The 18,160-nt window shown below is 40.2% G+C and overlaps 2 protein-coding genes across 3 annotated transcripts in view; both read left to right on the top strand.

The window, feature by feature from the left end:
- LOC108145814 (frizzled-2) overlaps positions 1 to 4,268 on the top strand; it is a 98,383-nt gene extending 94,115 nt beyond the window's left edge. Inside the window, exon 7 of the mRNA XM_017271404.2 lies at positions 1,855 to 4,268. Within this exon, the coding sequence (XP_017126893.1) occupies positions 2,059 to 4,164 (2,106 nt within the window). The 5' untranslated portion in view covers positions 1,855 to 2,058 and the 3' untranslated portion in view covers positions 4,165 to 4,268. The remainder of the gene's footprint in view (positions 1 to 1,854) is intronic.
- Positions 4,269 to 9,615: 5,347 nt separating this feature from the next.
- LOC108146316 (protein lingerer) overlaps positions 9,616 to 18,160 on the top strand; it is a 29,509-nt gene continuing 20,964 nt past the window's right edge. For both annotated transcript variants that reach the window (XM_017272278.2, XM_017272277.2), the window contains exons 1-2: positions 9,616 to 9,815; positions 11,977 to 12,347. The gene's annotated coding sequence lies outside the window, so the exon portion shown is untranslated. The remainder of the gene's footprint in view (positions 9,816 to 11,976; positions 12,348 to 18,160) is intronic.

The raw sequence follows: 18,160 nt of genomic DNA, 5'->3' as shown, positions 1-18,160 counted from the left end.
ATAGCTGTAAAGCTTTAAAGCTGATGCTTTTCCTTTTGGACCACACACGCGCAGCTGAGATCCATCCCAAACTGAAACTGATGCTGAAGCTGGCCGCAAAAGCCGCAAATATGTATGTCACTTGACACTTGCTAAAAACTGGATCTTGTAGATAAATTTCGTGACTTTGAGCATACAGAAGCTGCTAGCTGCTAGCTGCTGGCGAGTAAATTGCCCTTCACTTCAGTCTGTCCAGCTGTCAATTTTTCGGTATCGCCAAGTATCGCTTCTGGAGCTGGAGCAGCTGTGCTGTGTGCCCGTTGAGTTGACCACAAACCACTGGCATCGATATCGCCAGCTGCCATGTCAGAGTTGTTTATCCCCAAATAAGGTGTCACCCATATAATATTTATTATCCAGCCAGCGATGAGTGGAAACTTAACTTGATGGGTGGCTTTGCAGCCTCCATTTTGACTGCGTTTCAAGTGAGCAATTGTCTTGAATTAATTTCTGCCTCATCACATCCAATCCATCAGCGTTTCACACCCTTCTTCGGCTGGGAAACCAAAGCAAACACTTTCATCAAGCACACACAAGAGAAAAAAACGGGGTGTAACATATGGAAAGTAACTACTTTTGAAAGACTCTTTAAAATTTAGCAGATTTAAAAACTTCAAAAGCACACATGTTACAGAAATAAATCATAGGAGCATATTATAAATTTTGTTTTAAGGAAATACGTTATTTTTGATATATTTAATATACTTAAACCCATTATCCTAGCTGTTTTTTATTCGAATTTACTGTTTATTTAATAAACCTCTGATACTAGGAAATGTAGTATGTTATGTTGCATACTTTTGATATAGTTAATTGTTTCCCGATTTAGATACATATTTTTTTAATCTAAAAAGTAGTTTTTGTATATTTTTTTTTATTGCAAACTTCTGAATTCATATATATCGTTTCTAATTCTAGAGGGTAATTTTTTTTCTATCTGCACTGGATGTATGCGTTTGCAGCCAGCAGACGCCGTCAAATTTAATAAAACTCACTGATTTTGATTGATGCGCCTCTTGGTCAGCAGCAGCAGTAGCAGTTCCAGAATCGGAATTGGAATCGGAATCAGAGTCATCAGCAGGGACAGCCCCGAAGCGTCAGCAAATATTGGCGGAAGGGTTGACACTCGTTGGAGGAGTGGGAAATCGGGGAGAAGTGCTGGATGGTGGGAGAAGCGGAGTGCTTGACATGTGACATGGACATGTCGTCCAAGTGTCGCGGCGCTCAATTGAAACAAATGAAGCGCGAAAGTTCTCCAGGGAGTGGCCCAGAAAGCGAATCAGAAAACAGGAAAGAGCAGTTACGACTTGTCGCCGCCTCATCAGTGATCCACAATTACGACTATAACACCATCTCTTTTCCACGATGTGACGTCTGTTGGAAAATTTTAGAGCAGAAAATCAGTTGAATTTCGGAGGTTGACTCGTTAGAAGCTTAAAATAATTTCAAAAATCGGTTTGAACATGTGCAGACTATCATTATCAGGATCTGAATTCCTTATCATAAAAGTATAGCAGTAAACAAAATGGTGATTTAATGATCATAAATTTGTGTGGTGTGACGTTGGAAATATTAGAGTAATTTATTATTGGTTTTATTACTGGCTAAATAAATAAATCAAGGCAAATCAAATTAAATACAACTTGATTTTAAACTAGCATAGGTTTTTTGGACCCTGTACTTTTCAAGGCAGTTGTTTATGAGGTCTTATAATTTTCTGAGAAACTGGTGAATTTTATTAAGAACTTAGTAGTTATTTTATTTTTTTAATTAACCTTAAAACTAATTATTTTTTTTATTTTCCTTTAATTACAGCTAGACCACGCCGTTTGTCGAGCGCTGACGATTTGACGCTGAGCTGTCTGTCTGGCAGGAAGGAAACGCGACTCGCTTTTCCGGCTCTCGAGGCGCCTCCACGTGGAGTGAGGTGCAAGCGCAGAGAAGGTCAGAGGGCCAACAGAGACCCCGAGTGGGGGTGCAAGTCACACACGAGAACGAAGCTAAGCTAAGACGCACACAATGAGACACAATCGAATGAGGCTCCTGGGACTCCTGGGATTCGCACTCATCCTCATCCTGACGACTTGCTGTCGAGCGGATGGGCCGCAGCACAGTCCGGATCACGGCCTGGGCATGGGCGGCATGGGAATGGGCGGACATGGTTTGGACGCGAGTCCTGCGCCCGGATACGGAGTGCCGGCCATACCCAAGGATCCCAATCTGCGCTGCGAGGAGATCACCATACCCATGTGCCGGGGCATTGGCTACAACATGACCTCCTTTCCCAACGAAATGAACCACGAAACACAGGACGAGGCGGGCCTGGAGGTGCACCAGTTCTGGCCCCTGGTGGAGATCAAGTGCTCACCGGACCTCAAGTTCTTCCTGTGCAGCATGTACACGCCCATATGTTTGGAGGACTATCACAAACCACTGCCCGTTTGCCGCAGTGTCTGCGAACGAGCACGTTCGGGATGTGCACCCATTATGCAGCAGTACAGCTTCGAGTGGCCGGAGAGGATGGCCTGCGAGCACTTGCCCATCCATGGTGACCCCGACAACCTGTGCATGGAGCAGCCTTCCTATACCGAAGCGGGCAGTGGCGGCAGTGGCTCTGGCGGGTCGGGAGGATCTGGCAGCGGTTCTGGGTCCGGTGGCAAGCGAAAGCAGGGAGGCAGTGGCTCCGGCGGCGGTGGTGCCGGCGGCAGCGGTGGCTCAACGAACACAAAACAATGCCGCGGACGCAATTCAAAAAACTGCCAAAATCCCCAAGGAGAAAAGGCAAGCGGAAAAGAGTGCAGCTGCTCGTGCCGCTCCCCACTCATCTTCCTGGGGAAGGAGCAGCTGCTGCAGCAGCAGCAGCAGTCGCCCATGATGCACCATCCGCATCACTGGTACATGAACCTCACTGTGCAAAGGATCGCCGGCGTGCCAAACTGCGGCATTCCCTGCAAGGGACCCTTCTTCAGCAACGACGAAAAGGATTTCGCCGGCCTCTGGATCGCCCTGTGGTCGGGCCTGTGCTTCTGCAGCACGCTCATGACCCTAACCACATTCATCATCGACACCGAAAGGTTTAAGTACCCGGAACGGCCGATTGTCTTCCTCTCCGCCTGCTATTTCATGGTGGCCGTGGGCTATTTGTCCCGGAATTTCCTCCAAAACGAGGAGATAGCCTGCGATGGCCTGCTGCTGCGGGAGAGCTCAACGGGTCCGCATTCCTGCACCCTGGTCTTCCTGCTAACCTACTTCTTCGGCATGGCCTCCTCGATCTGGTGGGTCATCCTCAGCTTCACCTGGTTTTTGGCCGCTGGACTGAAGTGGGGCAATGAGGCCATTACCAAGCACTCGCAGTACTTCCACCTGGCCGCCTGGCTCATACCCACGGTCCAGTCGGTGGCCGTGCTCCTGCTCTCCGCGGTGGATGGCGATCCCATACTGGGCATTTGCTATGTGGGCAACCTGAACCCGGATCACCTGAAGACCTTTGTGCTGGCCCCGCTCTTCGTTTACCTGGTTATTGGCACCACCTTCCTGATGGCCGGCTTTGTCTCCCTCTTCCGGATTCGATCGGTGATCAAGCAGCAGGGTGGCGTTGGAGCCGGCGTCAAGGCGGATAAGCTGGAGAAGCTGATGATCAGGATTGGCATCTTCTCGGTGCTCTACACAGTGCCGGCCACCATAGTGATCGGCTGCTATCTGTACGAGGCGGCCTACTTCGAGGACTGGATCAAGGCGCTGGCCTGTCCGTGTGCCCAGGTGAAGGGTCCCGGCAAGAAGCCGCTCTACTCGGTGCTGATGCTCAAGTACTTCATGGCCCTGGCCGTGGGCATCACCTCGGGCGTTTGGATTTGGTCCGGCAAGACACTGGAGAGCTGGCGTCGCTTCTGGCGGCGACTTTTCGGAGCGCCCGATCGCACGGGCGCCAATCAGGCGCTGATCAAGCAGCGACCCCCCATTCCGCATCCGTATGCCGGATCCGGGATGGGCATGCCCGTGGGCTCGGCGGCGGGCTCGCTGCTGGCCACGCCCTACACCCAGGCTGGAGGCGCCTCGGTGGCATCCACCAGCCACCATCACCTGCACCACCATGTTCTCAAGCAACCGGCGGCCAGCCACGTATGACATGGAGAGTCGGGGGAGCATCGACCATGGGCGGCGGCGGTGGCGGGGGCGGCGGTAGCACCATTGGCGGCGGCACCCTTGGCCACGGCACCGCGATGAGCAGCAGCACGGTCGGCATGGGCCCTCTCCCCGGCACCCTGATGCATGGCGCCTCTGGCGGCGGCGGCGGTAATCCCGGCAATGTCTACGGCAATGGGAACGGAAACAATGGCGTGGGCGGACAGAATACCGCTCCCGGATCGGTGATCGATTCGCGGGCCGTGTCCGTGGTGGTCACGCTGCCCGGCGGACCGGGTGCCCAGCATCCGGGCCAGGCGCTCAGCGACTACGGTCCCATATAGTTAATGGTACGCCCGGACACCGCGCACTGGGTATCGACCAGCAGTTTTAGCCAACTGTAGCCACTCAAGCTGGTCGATTCGCATGCCCGGCCTCTGCTGTCTCACTCGCACTCTTAGGCTCTCACCCGACGACCCCTCCACCACATCCATCACCCATCTAGCTCGCTCGCTCGCTCGCTCGGGGCAGCTTTAGCAAAGGTTTTCCAGCAAAATGCCATATTAATTCGAGTAGCCGTAGTTTGTTCACTGAGTGGAAAGCGCAACAAGAGCCCCTGTTTCTGTTTCTGTTTCCAATTCCGATCGATTTTTGCGGAATGTGATTTCATGAAATTTTGTATTATCTCAACAAAGTCTTGTTTCAATTTTGATGATTTGTTAAACAAAAATTGTATTTCAAAAAAGTAGACTTAATATTAACCATTTATAACTTTCGCACACCAAATGTCATTTTAAAAAGATTAATAATTTAAAAATAGAAATCATTTTGTTATATTTTGTTTTCTTAATATTTAATAAATTATTAAAATTACTGGAACAAAAACTTTTCCAATATAAAATTTACATCTACCAAATGTAGCTCTTTTTTTTGTAATATATAGAAACCAGATTTTCGAAGTCTTATTTAATTACAATTTGTTTCTGAAAGAATTTCAATGCCTTCTTATTTCGACAAATTTCCTAAAAGTTAGAAATCGAAACAGGGTCGAGAATAACCATTAGAGATGTGGTAACCAAACAATCTGCATACAAGATTCTAGTCCAAAAAAACCTTTGTCTTTTAAAGCAGATGAGCCAAGAGCTTGGCCAAGGGCGTAGCGAAAAGGGTACTTTCCCAAAAATAAAAAAATGACGATCGAATCCAGTTGAAGCGCGTTTGTTCCACCTGCCATTAACTACTTTCCTATCAAAATATTCATAATGCCACCTCTTCTGTTGTTATGCCCTTCCACAAAACACTTTCCTCAACGAAATAGACTGAGAAACGCAAAACCAATTAAGTAACCGCCACGTAGAGCACTCGGGGGTAAAGTAGCGAGCGGAATATGCCCACACTGCCAAGTCAGAGCCACGAGCCATATTTCGAAATTACAACTAACTTTTAATCAAACTAACTACACTATTAACCTTAACCTAAACATAAACATTAAACATTACGAACGCAAATATAAAAAGTAAATACAAAAAAATAAGAAACACTTCGAATGCCCGTAGAAAGTTAGTTGCGATTTTAGGGTTGTCGCATTATCAAAGAGCAGGCAGTCCGTGTTGCCAGATACCATTTGTAAATTATTTAACCTAACATAAGGCATTATCCAACACTAAGTTTTGTACATATTTTCAAATCGCGCCTAGTTTGTAATCGTATTTTTTGTTTAGAGACGAGAGAAACCCTGAAACTAAAATATGAAATTAAATATAAATATAGTAACTTGCATTTCAGCATCAAAAGCAACTCTGCATTTAAGCTCAAAAATTGAATTTAATTTTTACAAAAACCCAAAAAGAAAATACTACCAAAACCCTTATCCCCCTTCTTCACCTAACAAATAAATGAGTAAATGAAAATGCCAACTTTTGCAGCCGACGCAGGGCATTTTTTGCATTTATAAAAGAAGCAAAAATAAAAATTGTATAAAGCTAAAACGTTTATATAAGAGTATTAAATTAAATGTAACCTTAGTTGTAGACAAAAACGAAACAAAATGGCAAGATGAAGCAAAACGAAATATCTATCAAGCATTAAAAACTATTGTATTTAAATTTAATATTTATATTACATGGTAAAAGCAACAATTTAACTGTTAGCATTTCAAACCATTTCACATACGAAACAATACAAGAAAGAGGGAATGAACTTTATATTATAAATTATATGATATAGCAACAACTATGTGTGTAATGTTTTTAGCAACTATAACTATTTCTATACACAAATCAAAAAACATGCAAAAGCTGTAATAAAAACAATATACAAAATATTTCACTTTTGAGTTACTTTCTTATCGTTTTATCATGATTTCCTTGTGCATGACAAGTAAGTACATTTTCGTTTAAGTTGCTTTGTTTATTCTTTTTGTGATTTCATTTTAATTTTAAGCATTTACAAGAGAATCCCTCGAACACTTATACGTATCATTAAAACGAAGCTCTCCAAGTTAAGCAAACAGAAGCAGAAAACAAAACCAAAAAAGAGTAATCATTAATTAGCAAATTTCTCTACACGACGTACAATGTTTAGTATACATATTAAACGCATTGAACGCAAAAATAAAAAAAAAACAAAATCCAATACAACCATTTACGCGTACTATTTGATGTTGTTAATAAGCTTAAAGAAATATTGCTATCTAGTAGCGTTTAGTTTAGTTCTCTAAGAGAAAGTTGGATCCCCGAATGGACTTTTGCATTTCTCCAACTTAAGTTCAAGGCGTACATAGCAAACGCTTTTATCTATAATTAAAAAATATTAAAGGCTAACGAGTGTAACGAATATACGTAAATGGGAAAACCAAATGAATTGAAATGGTAAAATGTAAAAATATTTAATGCAAACATTATTCAGTTTAAGCGACTCGAAACATTTTCAGTTTATATTTGTGATTGAAAATTTATTTACTAAATTGATGAACCGAAATTGATTGCAATTTGCGAATGTATACGACTTTTTAATTTTAAAAAGAAAATATTTCATAATGGAGTGGATTTTAGATTGATAGGTCAGGATAGAGGAGGATTGAAAGCTGGGAGGTGATTGATGGACTAGTTGAAGTTACACGGAAACCAGAAACTTGACGTCAAGTGTAGTTGTGAATTGTATTTTGTGAAATGTAATTTAATAATAAAATAAATGAAAACCGAAAGCAAATTATATATACACTACATATTTATATGAAGCGCGCCGCGCAGGGCAACTGGCAAGAGAATACTTTAACAAAAATTCATGCAGACATTATTTTATTTACAAACGAAATGCATTTTATGTAAAAATATAAATCAAAACAAAAACCAAATAATGTTGTTGATTGTGAATCGATTTTTATGCACACATAAAAATATACAACAGCAACACAAGTCAAGAATCAAATGCGTTAACAACAACAAAATATACGAAAAAGCAGCAGCAACAACAATAATATTAAATACATTTGTAATTGAAAGAGAAAAACCATTTAAAATAAAATTTAACAACGTAAGATGCGCACTTTCTTTTTATGGGAATGGGCAGGAATCAATTGATTGTCCTAATGGTCAATCAAGTACAGGTCAATAGGTTTGTAAAAAGCATACCGCTGGGCTGAACTTTGTTCACTTTGAAATAAGAGCATTTAAATGGCCTAGCATTTGACAATGTTTTTTAAAATTTATTTTTATTTCTAACAACTTGCATTTTAGACTGTTCATTTCCAGTCTTTTAAGTGAACAAGCCACTTTTTTAAGAGCGATGCGAGTACAACTTTTCTATGAACACCTTTCAAATTAAAAATTGTGTCAGAAGGTTCACGAATGTAACATTAACTGCGAGTTTAAAAGCGCACCATTTGCTTGAAATTTTTCTTTATTTTGGCGATTTTTTAGACTACCAGTCAGAGTCTAACGGAATCTTTTGATTTCTTTAGCTTAAACTGTTTTTCCGTCAACTGAAACTGTTTCTTCCAGGGCTTTTTGAAGGTGACTAGCACTGGCGGGAAACACCAGCTCAAGTAAAGTAAAGTAAAAATAAAGTAGACCATTTATGTTGTCTACTTTGTAGAATTCCGTGTTGAATAAATCTTTCTACATTCTACATTTACACCGATGAGGTTGGCTCTTATGAGCTTTTTTGGCATCAAACTCAATAGCCCGTTTCTTCCACCATCTAGACCTCAATAAAGCCCGCCTTTTTAAAAATACTGGTTTTTTAAGATAATAAATAAATTGTATTTTTAAGCTTTTGAAGGCTTGGACATTTATACACGAACCGCGTTTATTGCTTTTAACAACTTCAAACAATCGTTATAATTTGAATTTAACAAAATTTAATTTAAGCCTAATTTAAAATAAAAATTAAATTACTTTTTTGAATTAAAAATGTATTTAAAATAAGTACATATGTTTTTAGTACATTACACATTTAATTAAGGCCATTAACAGCTAAATCTTTAAATTTATAAGTTTTGCGTCAGCCGCGCCCAAAAAACAAAACATTCAGAAAAACTATTATTTTTGTTTCCTCACTAAATGCACTGTATACTTTGCTCTTTTGCCATTCATCATATTTTTGGCTGTAAGAAAAACTGGCAAAATTTGATCACAATGCAATTATTGCAATTATTTTTCAATTATAGAGTTTTCATTGTTGTCGGACACTCCAGCAAAGGCCTTAGCGCCATGTCCTTGCCAAAGTATTAAGGCACGAAATTTCCAAAACTTGCGAAACATATATATGTGCGAGACGAGAGAGTGTTCTCACGCGAATTATACTTATATCTACTTACCGACTTATTTTTAGTGCCAGCCCGCCGAGCGGAGTGCAGCCAAATAGCTGTGATGACCTTACGTGCATAAATATTTCAGCCGACTTCTGCTTGCTGGCTGCCATTTTCAAGAGCAACACAAGGTCCCTGCTGCTGGGGCAGAACTGTGTAAGGACACAAGTTGTGCCACCCCCCCAAACGAATACCACGCCATAAGCTGGTCAACAGGTTGAAAATGAGCGCAGTTGAAACTTTTAGAAACTTGCCAAAAACAACAAAAATGAGGACAGACTGAAAAATTAGTAGCTCTGCGCTGTCGTGGCCATGAAAATTCAATTAGTAGACATTCGCTAATTAATAGCAAATTGAAAGCTTTCCACTTGTTGAGAAAGGTTTTTTTCGAAACTGCCACACACAGCCAGTGTCCAGGTGTAAAACACACACGGCTCACGTGCTAAAAAGCTCCGCACGTGTCCTGCCGCACATGGAAAATGGTGGAAAAGTGGCGGAGTGGGGGGCGGCAAACAGGGGGAAAGCTTTCACTGCCAATAGCAACAGCGTGCCCCAAACACGAGCTACTGACGACGAGCTTTGGCCGACTCCAAAAACCAAAAAATCCTCTTGGCCAACAGTTTGTTGCTCAAGCTGTTCCCGAACGGACGTCTCTCCTCCAGAATTGTTCGCTTCCCACAGTTGTGACTTCGATTCGGTTTCGGCCAGTAGTACCTTTTTAACCAAACAAAAAAAAAAATATAAAAAAAAAGAAATAACAGAAACAAGTTTCGTGGGGAGTTGCTCCCCAACTTCTAGGAGTGGAAATTTCTTTGCCATTCGGTTCTATAGTGTGTGTGTGAATGTGAGTGCCTACATATTTGAATAACGCAACGATCAAAATTAAACAAAGCATACAAAAGCGTTGGTGAAACGGCAAAAAGGGAGTGAACTAGTTTTCGCGGAAAACTGGCTGGCTATAGTGGCTATATCAGCGGCCAGACCAAGACTTTCCAACCACCAGTATAACATGCAAAGTCAACATTAGATTGTGTCAGCCAACTGACTTTAAATGGGAGGCCAAGACGGCTACATGACCAGCAGAATATAAAGTGTTTAAAGGTCTTAGGTCAGTCACTAACTCCAGCTGTATGCACTTCCCCAGAGGAGCGTCTGTGACATTTAATGAACACAGGACATTAACTCATCAACCACGCAGAGTCAGCCATTTAGCTGGGGTCAGAGGGTTTGCCAACTAGGAAACTAAAATAGTTTAATTAAAGGGAATTCCAAAGCAGACTCTTTGGAAGTTAAACAAAGAACTGAAATATCTCATTATACTTAACACGTCTTAGAACTAGATAACTAAAATACTTGAATTAAAGTAAACTGAAGCTCATGCCTTGGAAAACTTTAAGTACTGTGAAAATGCGGGAAAAACTAAAGAGTGAACTAAATTACCTTAATTATATATCTATTCCTTACTCGTCGTAGAAATGAATTAACCAAATAATAATATTTATGCAATTCTTAGTAGAGTTGAAATTTAATGATGAATTACTAAAAAAATAAATTATTTAGTTCAAATAAAATATTCAATATTATTTTCTTAAAAATATGAGTTTTTACATATTTATAAATCTTTTTGTTGTCTTAAAGCTAAAACTGAAATATAAATAAAGAAATATCAACATTAAATATAATATTTTCATTTATCAAACATTATGAAATATTTCGTGCGGCTAAAGACTTCCGCCTCATACATTATTTTATTAACATGCGAACAAAAAGAAAACTGCCAAATCAGCATTGATTCGAGGTCATAATCCCAAAAGTTAAGAAGAAACAATGAAGACCGTTTGACTCTGTGCTCGTTTGTCTCGGCGCCTCGCCATGGAAATTCTATGGCAAAGTTAGTAAGATTTCCCCCAAGGCTGTGCTGCCATTCACACAACTATTCGCTGTTTTGTTAAGAGTTTAGGTTAGCGAGACTATTTTGGGCGGAGCATTCAAAGTGGAGCCAGGGGCTAAGCCGTCCAAGGCCATCTGCATTTCAAATGACCAACGCAACAATGAAGGCTGAAAATCAACAAAAGAGGAGTGGTCCTAAAACAAAAAAACAAAAAAAAAACCCACCAAAAAAGCAGCAACATCGGCTGTGACAATAACAGAAAAGGAGGCAACTGAGAATTGTCGCATGCAGGGTGGGGCCAACAAACACACACACACACACTTTCGGAAAGGGGGAGGCTACTTAAAAACAGCGCACACATGACGTCATTAAGCATACTAAATGAGTTTTCAGCGCGTTTGTTGCTGAACACTGAAAAAATGGATTTTAGTTCTATTATGTCCTGTGAAAAAGTGCGCTTCGTTAGTTTATTGCCGAGAAGGTATAGATTTTTCATGTTTCAAGTTTTCAGAATCCTTGATAGCCGTCAAACAAATATCTCGATAAGATCTGGATATAGTTCAGTTTCCATTCCATTGCAAAAAGTGAAGAAGTTTTAAGAAAAAAAAATAAATAATTAAAAAGTAGTTCACCCAATATTTTTAAAGTCATTAACATTTTCACGTAATTTTTAGCTTAAAATGAAGTACAAATTATGCTTTTAGAATCAGAAAAGACTTCAGATATTTTAGATTTCAAATAAAAGTATGTTGGAGCTGGAAAATATTCTAGCTAGATTTATTAGCTTAAGGTTATTTTACCTCTTTTTTCTGAGTGTCTCGTTGCATGCCGCTTGGAGATGAGCAGCAAAACGGTAAAAAGCCATTAACAAACGCCTAATGGCGCACTTGAGACACTTTGCAGCCAAAGGGGCGTGTCCGGCGGTCGGTGGGCGGGGGTGGGAGTGCGTTATAGGGTTAGGCCAAATGCTGATAATGCGAATGGATCTGCGGTGAAAGTCGCCTTAAATGGCCAAGCGGGGAAAACTGTAGCCAACTCACTTTCACTCCCCTTTCGCCGTTCCACTTGCTCATTTTGCTGCGCTCGGAAATTGAAGTATTAAATATTCATCCAGTGCTCGGAAGAAATCACATAATCCGTGGCAATGTGTCGCGGTCATATACAAAAATGAAGCGTCTAATGCATATGTGAAATGATCAACCGAAGGGCCATTTATCAGCATCCCCGAAGTGTGCTGCACAAAGTGTAAAAATAAACAAGCAAACCGGCAACTAACAAGCAAACAACAGCAATAACAATTTGTCAAGTGCACAGCCACTCCGTAATACATATAAACACCAAAAAAATCCCAAGCGGTGAAAATCCAAAAACACGTAGCGCAAAAAACGCTCGCGATTTAAAACGCCCCAGAGCAGCGAACAAAAGGATTATCGCGATGGCAAGGACCACGGAACTGAAGCTGGCTACGGTGGAGCCCGCGAAATGGTAAGTTGATGGCCCACATTAACAACACTGACCCCGGAGGAGACCCCGTGACTCACTATTCGATTGAGAAAATGGATAATGTATGGCAGAGATGCCCATTTGGGGACTTTTCAAAAAAAAAAAGCTGAAAAATCCTCTGTTCGGTAGCTGGACCTTTTTAGTATTCGACAAGATGCCTAATTGTCTTAGTGAGAATCCTTACTAAGATCATCTTTATCTTTTATGACTTAAAATCAATTTAAACGGTTTCGAAAGATGTTGTTTAGACATATTATATTTGTCGTTTAGCACAACAAGCTAAATCTTTATTTGCTTTTATTTAGCTTCTTTATTGCATATTTTTCGGGGTCTTTAAAAGATATTCCTAATAAATATATATTACTAAGTTAGTTCCGAATACTAGAAGTTTTTAAAAAGATTTCCATCAATCAATTTTTAAACTGCATTAGTTTTTCTGATTTATTTTCTTTTTGTTTTTATAAGTTGCCTGGCATCTGTGCTGTTCATTCTCAGTCCCTCCTTACCAATCAATATTATCGAGTTAGGAAACGCGAAATGCGAGTTTCTGTATGTGTGCGGGAGTATTACTGAGTAAGTGTTGTCTGAAAAAGCACGTGGAGTTTATAAAATATGCAAAGCAATACATATTTAAACAGCCCGGAGAGGCAAGGCAGCTCATCCAAGCAAAAGATGAACATGTCGAAGCCAACGGCCATTGCTTTTGTTTTTTACAAGCGCACACGTGCAGGTATCATATGTATGCGAATATTGCATATGTACTATATACCTTTCAGGCGCCATACTCTATATAAGAATATGTGCTCACTAAATATTCCGTTTCGAACGTTCACAACGCTCTGAATATAAGCAAGCTGTGTCCCTCTCGATAATGAAATAATAATCCTTATTACCGGTAAACAACCATTAACTAAATGGAGGATTAGCCAAGAATGTCTTTGATGAGCTTAATGGAGTTGTGGGATTGTGAAAAGCGCTTTGAAGTGATTCGAATGGGCACTTAACTTTAAGCTTTTGCTATTTGATATATGAAATCTAACTCATTGTGTTTTGCCTTACATTTAATGTTTTGCTAATAAAGACTGGTTATTATGTGAAGGATTTTAAAGTTTTTACTATTTTTAAGCACAATTCTGGCATTATAAATAACGAATTAAAGTTTTATGATTTAGACTTCTTTAATATTTTCCACAAGCTCCACTTGTGCTCTGTATAAATTATATTTTTAATTTACTTACGTAAAATGCAAAAATTGTTCTTCCAACAATATAATCGCTTAATCATAAAAAAAAGATTTACATAAGTAAGCAAATCACAATCCGTAACGCCCATTTGGCAATAACAAAAAACTGCCTCGATAACAGACAACAATAAAATATTTGCATTCAACAGATTTCATTTGAATTCACATTCAAATTCTGCCAGCCATAAATCCTCAGCCTTTGTGGCATTAAAATCTATAAGGCAGACGTAAACATGCCGAGAAGATGGGATTCCATTGTTGTCGCTCTGATTGGCAGTAGACACGGGGAAATTTGATACCAAAACATGTCGAATTTATGCAACAGAGCCTTGGCTCAGACTTTGGGCCAAAAATAGCTGCAGGCACAGGCACAAATAGCCAGAGTCGCGGAAAAGAATGTGAAAGGCTTTATGCGGGCCATGGAGTTGTAATTAAAAGAAAATCCATATTCATTTCATGTAAGCAGCCGCAGCGAGGCAAAAAAAAAAGTGGCATGCACGCCGAAGGACCAAGGACTCGGAAAACGGCGAAAAATGGGGAAAAATGTGGGAAAAATGGGAAAAAAGGAGCCCCCAGAGTGTGGCATGTCTCTTTGTGTATTTGTCAGTCTGGCTGGAACGACACCAAAGAATGCTGACAGGAGCATTCCTGGTCCCTGCTTTCTGGTTCTTCTGCTTGGCAGGAGACGGCTACGTGATACAGAAAGCCACCAAATCTCATGGCACTGAAAAAATCATCTTTTTAAAAAATAATACATTAAAAGGTATTTAAATAAGATCGCCTTATGGTTTTAATTTTTCAATCGCTTGTCAATCTTATATTACCGGCACTAGCTGTATTTCTTTTTCTTTACCATTTACTTAATTTTATATGCTTCTGGTCAAATCTCTAAGGTATCTAGACTTTATCCTTCTGTAAACTTCACTAGCCTAAAAACATTTTCTAAAATAGTCCTTTTCCAAGTGTAAAGATAGTTATGAGCACTTTCTTTAGTGCGACCCGCTTGCATATTTGTTTTCACTTGAAAGCATCGAGGTTTACGGTGGATCTGGGTTTGGCTAGGCCTAGGCCATGTGGCTTTCTGTCGGCCTATTTTGTGGCCGCCGCTTTGCATGTTGCAAACAATTTTCCAGAGCGGCGGCACCAAAGCGGCAAAATGTTCGTGCGACTAATTTGTGAAAAAAGGAAGAAAGCCCGGCCAAGCAAAAACAACTACGTCAACTGGCACGAGACGTTAAAATCAACGGTCCGTGTCCATTAAAACGGGGCCAGAAAGCGGGGAAAAATAATACAAAAATATTATAAGCGCAGTTCTCTCTGCGTTCCTGTTAATGAGAAATAATCACAAAAAAAAAAAAAAAATAATGAAACACGGTCAGGTTAAACATCGGCAAAGAAGGCGAACAAACAGCGGCAAATTTAATGCCAGCGTGTGAACAAGTTGGATATATAAACGGTATGGTATTCGGGTATATAGTACACAAACAAGCAGAACAACCTTTTGCGACAATCGGTAAACACACAAAGCTAATAAAAAACTGTAAAATATTCAACAATTGGCAAAGCTTTTAAGAGTCTTACAGACGCCCCTGATATTGAAATGTAAACCTTGCAATTTTCCGCCCCCACAGGGAGCGCCAAAAAATATGCTACCCATAACGCCAAGGAGAAAAATTACGGGGAAGTGATAAAGTGGGATGGAGATAAATAAGTGGCGCACGTTGAGTAAAATCAACTGAAGGAGATGGGGAAATACAGAAAGGAATTTGTTTTGGCTTCTTACAAAGATGCTTTTTTTTTTTAACTTTTAGCGCTTCAGGTATTTTGGTTAAAGGATGCCTTAAGGTAAATAAAATGCTTGGGAGTTTATGATGGAAATTCCGGGAAGGCCAAGATATAATGATTGAATTTTATTATTCTTGTGAAAATGTTATATACTTTACATGACATTTTAGTACCAAGTGGTATTGGTATTTAAAACTCTTGCAAAGTCATAAACAATAATTGTTTTTATGTATATAAGTTTAATATTAATTCTACTAAGATTTCGTAAGACATTAAAAGGCGATATAGAATTTTAAATAAAAAATCCTACAGTAGACCAATTTTTGGCTAATACATACGAATTGCATTAAAGGGCTATTTTGGTTTTTAAATATTCAATCACTATAGTACATAATTACCATATCTAAGCTCTTTTCTATTGCAAGGTACTAAAAACAGCTTTAGGGTTTGTTCTTTAAAAATTTTGCATGAAATTCCTTGAAGATAATAATGGTTTATATTTATCTGCAAATCAGAAAATTGGTAGTTGCCCTAAGTGCGTATTTACCATCAATCAGCGCACCACCGCCACCTATTGAAGTTATCTATCTTATTTATGAAGGTCGCCCGAAGTAGCTTCATTTATAAATAGCCGGCGCACCGTGCTCTTCGTTCAGATTATGGCCATGTTGTGGCCATAAATTACGCAGCCAGAACAATACTTCCCGCACACAGACAACACCGACTGCCGGCTGGCTTTAGGTAATTCCCTGCTTTTATAATGAGCATAAAGGATAAATCAGAACAAAGCCCAAGGCGAAACGGAAGTGGGAGCATCTTACGGAATATGCATAGAATTATGATCTAATGAAATTGCGAATTAATTGAAATGAATGGGGGAGGCACAAACTTTTTTGTGGCAAATGCAAAGTAAACAGCAACAAACTGCGGAACAAAACGTTAACGTAAATGTAAATGTAAACATTTCAATTATGTCGCTGCGGCCGGGTGAAAGTTTTTTCGTGCTAATTAAGCTCAATGGGTGCTCAGAGCTCGAGCTGCAGTAATTAGCCCGGCAGAAGTCTAAACAAAGCCAACAAGGCGAACTCGAAAGCAAATGAGTCGAAATGAAGGGGAGTTCAATGGTGGGGGCAAGAACAATGGCAGCAGGCCATTTCCGGTTTACTCATGTGTGTGTGTTGGTGTGCTGTCGTTTTCCCAGCGCCAGGGGGCGCTCGAGTGCTCCACTTCCGCTGTCCCTAGTACATTTATATTGGTTGTTTGCCTTCGTGTGGGTGCTTTGCAGCAACAGTTTGTTGCTTTGTTTGGCTGCTTGTTTGCCAAGATAACGACACGCTTATAAATTTTTAATTAAATTGTTGTTTTCCGGCTTGTCGTAGTTGTTTTGTTTTTGTTTTTGCTGTTATTGTTCAGTCCTATCTAGTCGCAGAAAATCACATTGATTGTCCTTTTATTCAAACACATGTGCGTGTGGGAGTGGTCATATCCTTTCCGTGCTGCTTTAGCTTCTGCAATTGCCTGTCCATATTCGATAGCTTGCTCCGGGGCAAATTGAGTTGTTTAACTTGCAATTGAACCGGACCAAGAGATTAAGTGGTGGAAGTCCGTAGAGTTTAACCTTTGCAATGAAATTGCGATTGTATTAAAGGGTGTGTGGGAGCTGCCGCTTTGTGGCTTTATGCAACGGTGACAAGAGATTTAATAGCTTTTGTTGGATTTTTAATTGGAAAGTGAGATATATATTTCTGTATGCTGGCATTTTCACAACCTAACCTAACGCTAATCGAAATATATTTTTTAAAATAAAAAATAAGTCATTTGGAGTTTGGATTGACTAAATAAAAGATTTTTGTAATAAATATTAATTCAAAACTTTTTTTGCATTGATCCTAATAATTTGAATTTTATTTACCAAGAGTCATGCTTTGGATTTTTTTTTATACTGAGTAATTGTTATTACCTACGCATTGTATTATCATTTATTATCATTGTATTATCATTCTTTAAATATTTTTAAAAACCTTTAGTCAAAAATTAAAAGTTAAACAAAAAAAACCTATAAAAAATTATAGCATGACAATTAATCAACTTCAAACACAATAATAAAACATAACAAATTGCTGACGGTTATTCCTACGCATAAAGAGCACACTAAAGTAGTTTGTCCACATACACATGACTAGAGTCTAGACCATTAATATCAAATTCCCTATCCGAGCTCAACCAAATGCTTAAGCCGAAACCCCATTGAGACCATTTACATGTCTGAACAACTTTTTGTAGTGCTTGCCTATGACAAATTAACTTATTTAGTTGCGGCAGCAACGGACTGTCATACAAATAATTTATCAAATTCCTATATAAATTATTGATGTCCTCGCCGAGGACTGAGTTCCTAAGTGGGTGGGTGTTGCATGTGTTGTTGTTGGCTCACACACCCACACATAGTATTGTAGGGGCCCTGCAGCAAGGCGAAAGAATAAAAATTGCCATCAGGCGTAGGCGTTGTGGCAAGTGCCAATCACGGGTATTAAGTCAGTGGCACAGGAGCGGAGGTGGATTTCGGTGCTCCATTCTGAGTGGGAGGCATAATGAGCTGGGCGGGTAGGGCATAAGGGGTAGTCCGACCCAAAAAGGGAATCCGGGGCCAAATGATAAATGACAGTGCAGTCGAGGCCCTCTAAATTAACATAATTTTCTCCTTTTAATTGGCTGACGGACGAGATGTGCACTGATAAAATCATTACGCTTTAAAGTGACTTGCAAA

This window comes from Drosophila elegans, unplaced genomic scaffold, assembly GCF_018152505.1.
Source record: "Drosophila elegans isolate 14027-0461.03 unplaced genomic scaffold, ASM1815250v1 contig_208, whole genome shotgun sequence".
NCBI lineage: Eukaryota > Metazoa > Arthropoda > Insecta > Diptera > Drosophilidae > Drosophila > Drosophila elegans.
Note: the sequence above shows the minus strand (reverse complement) of the source record. Positions and strands in the feature narration are given on the sequence as shown.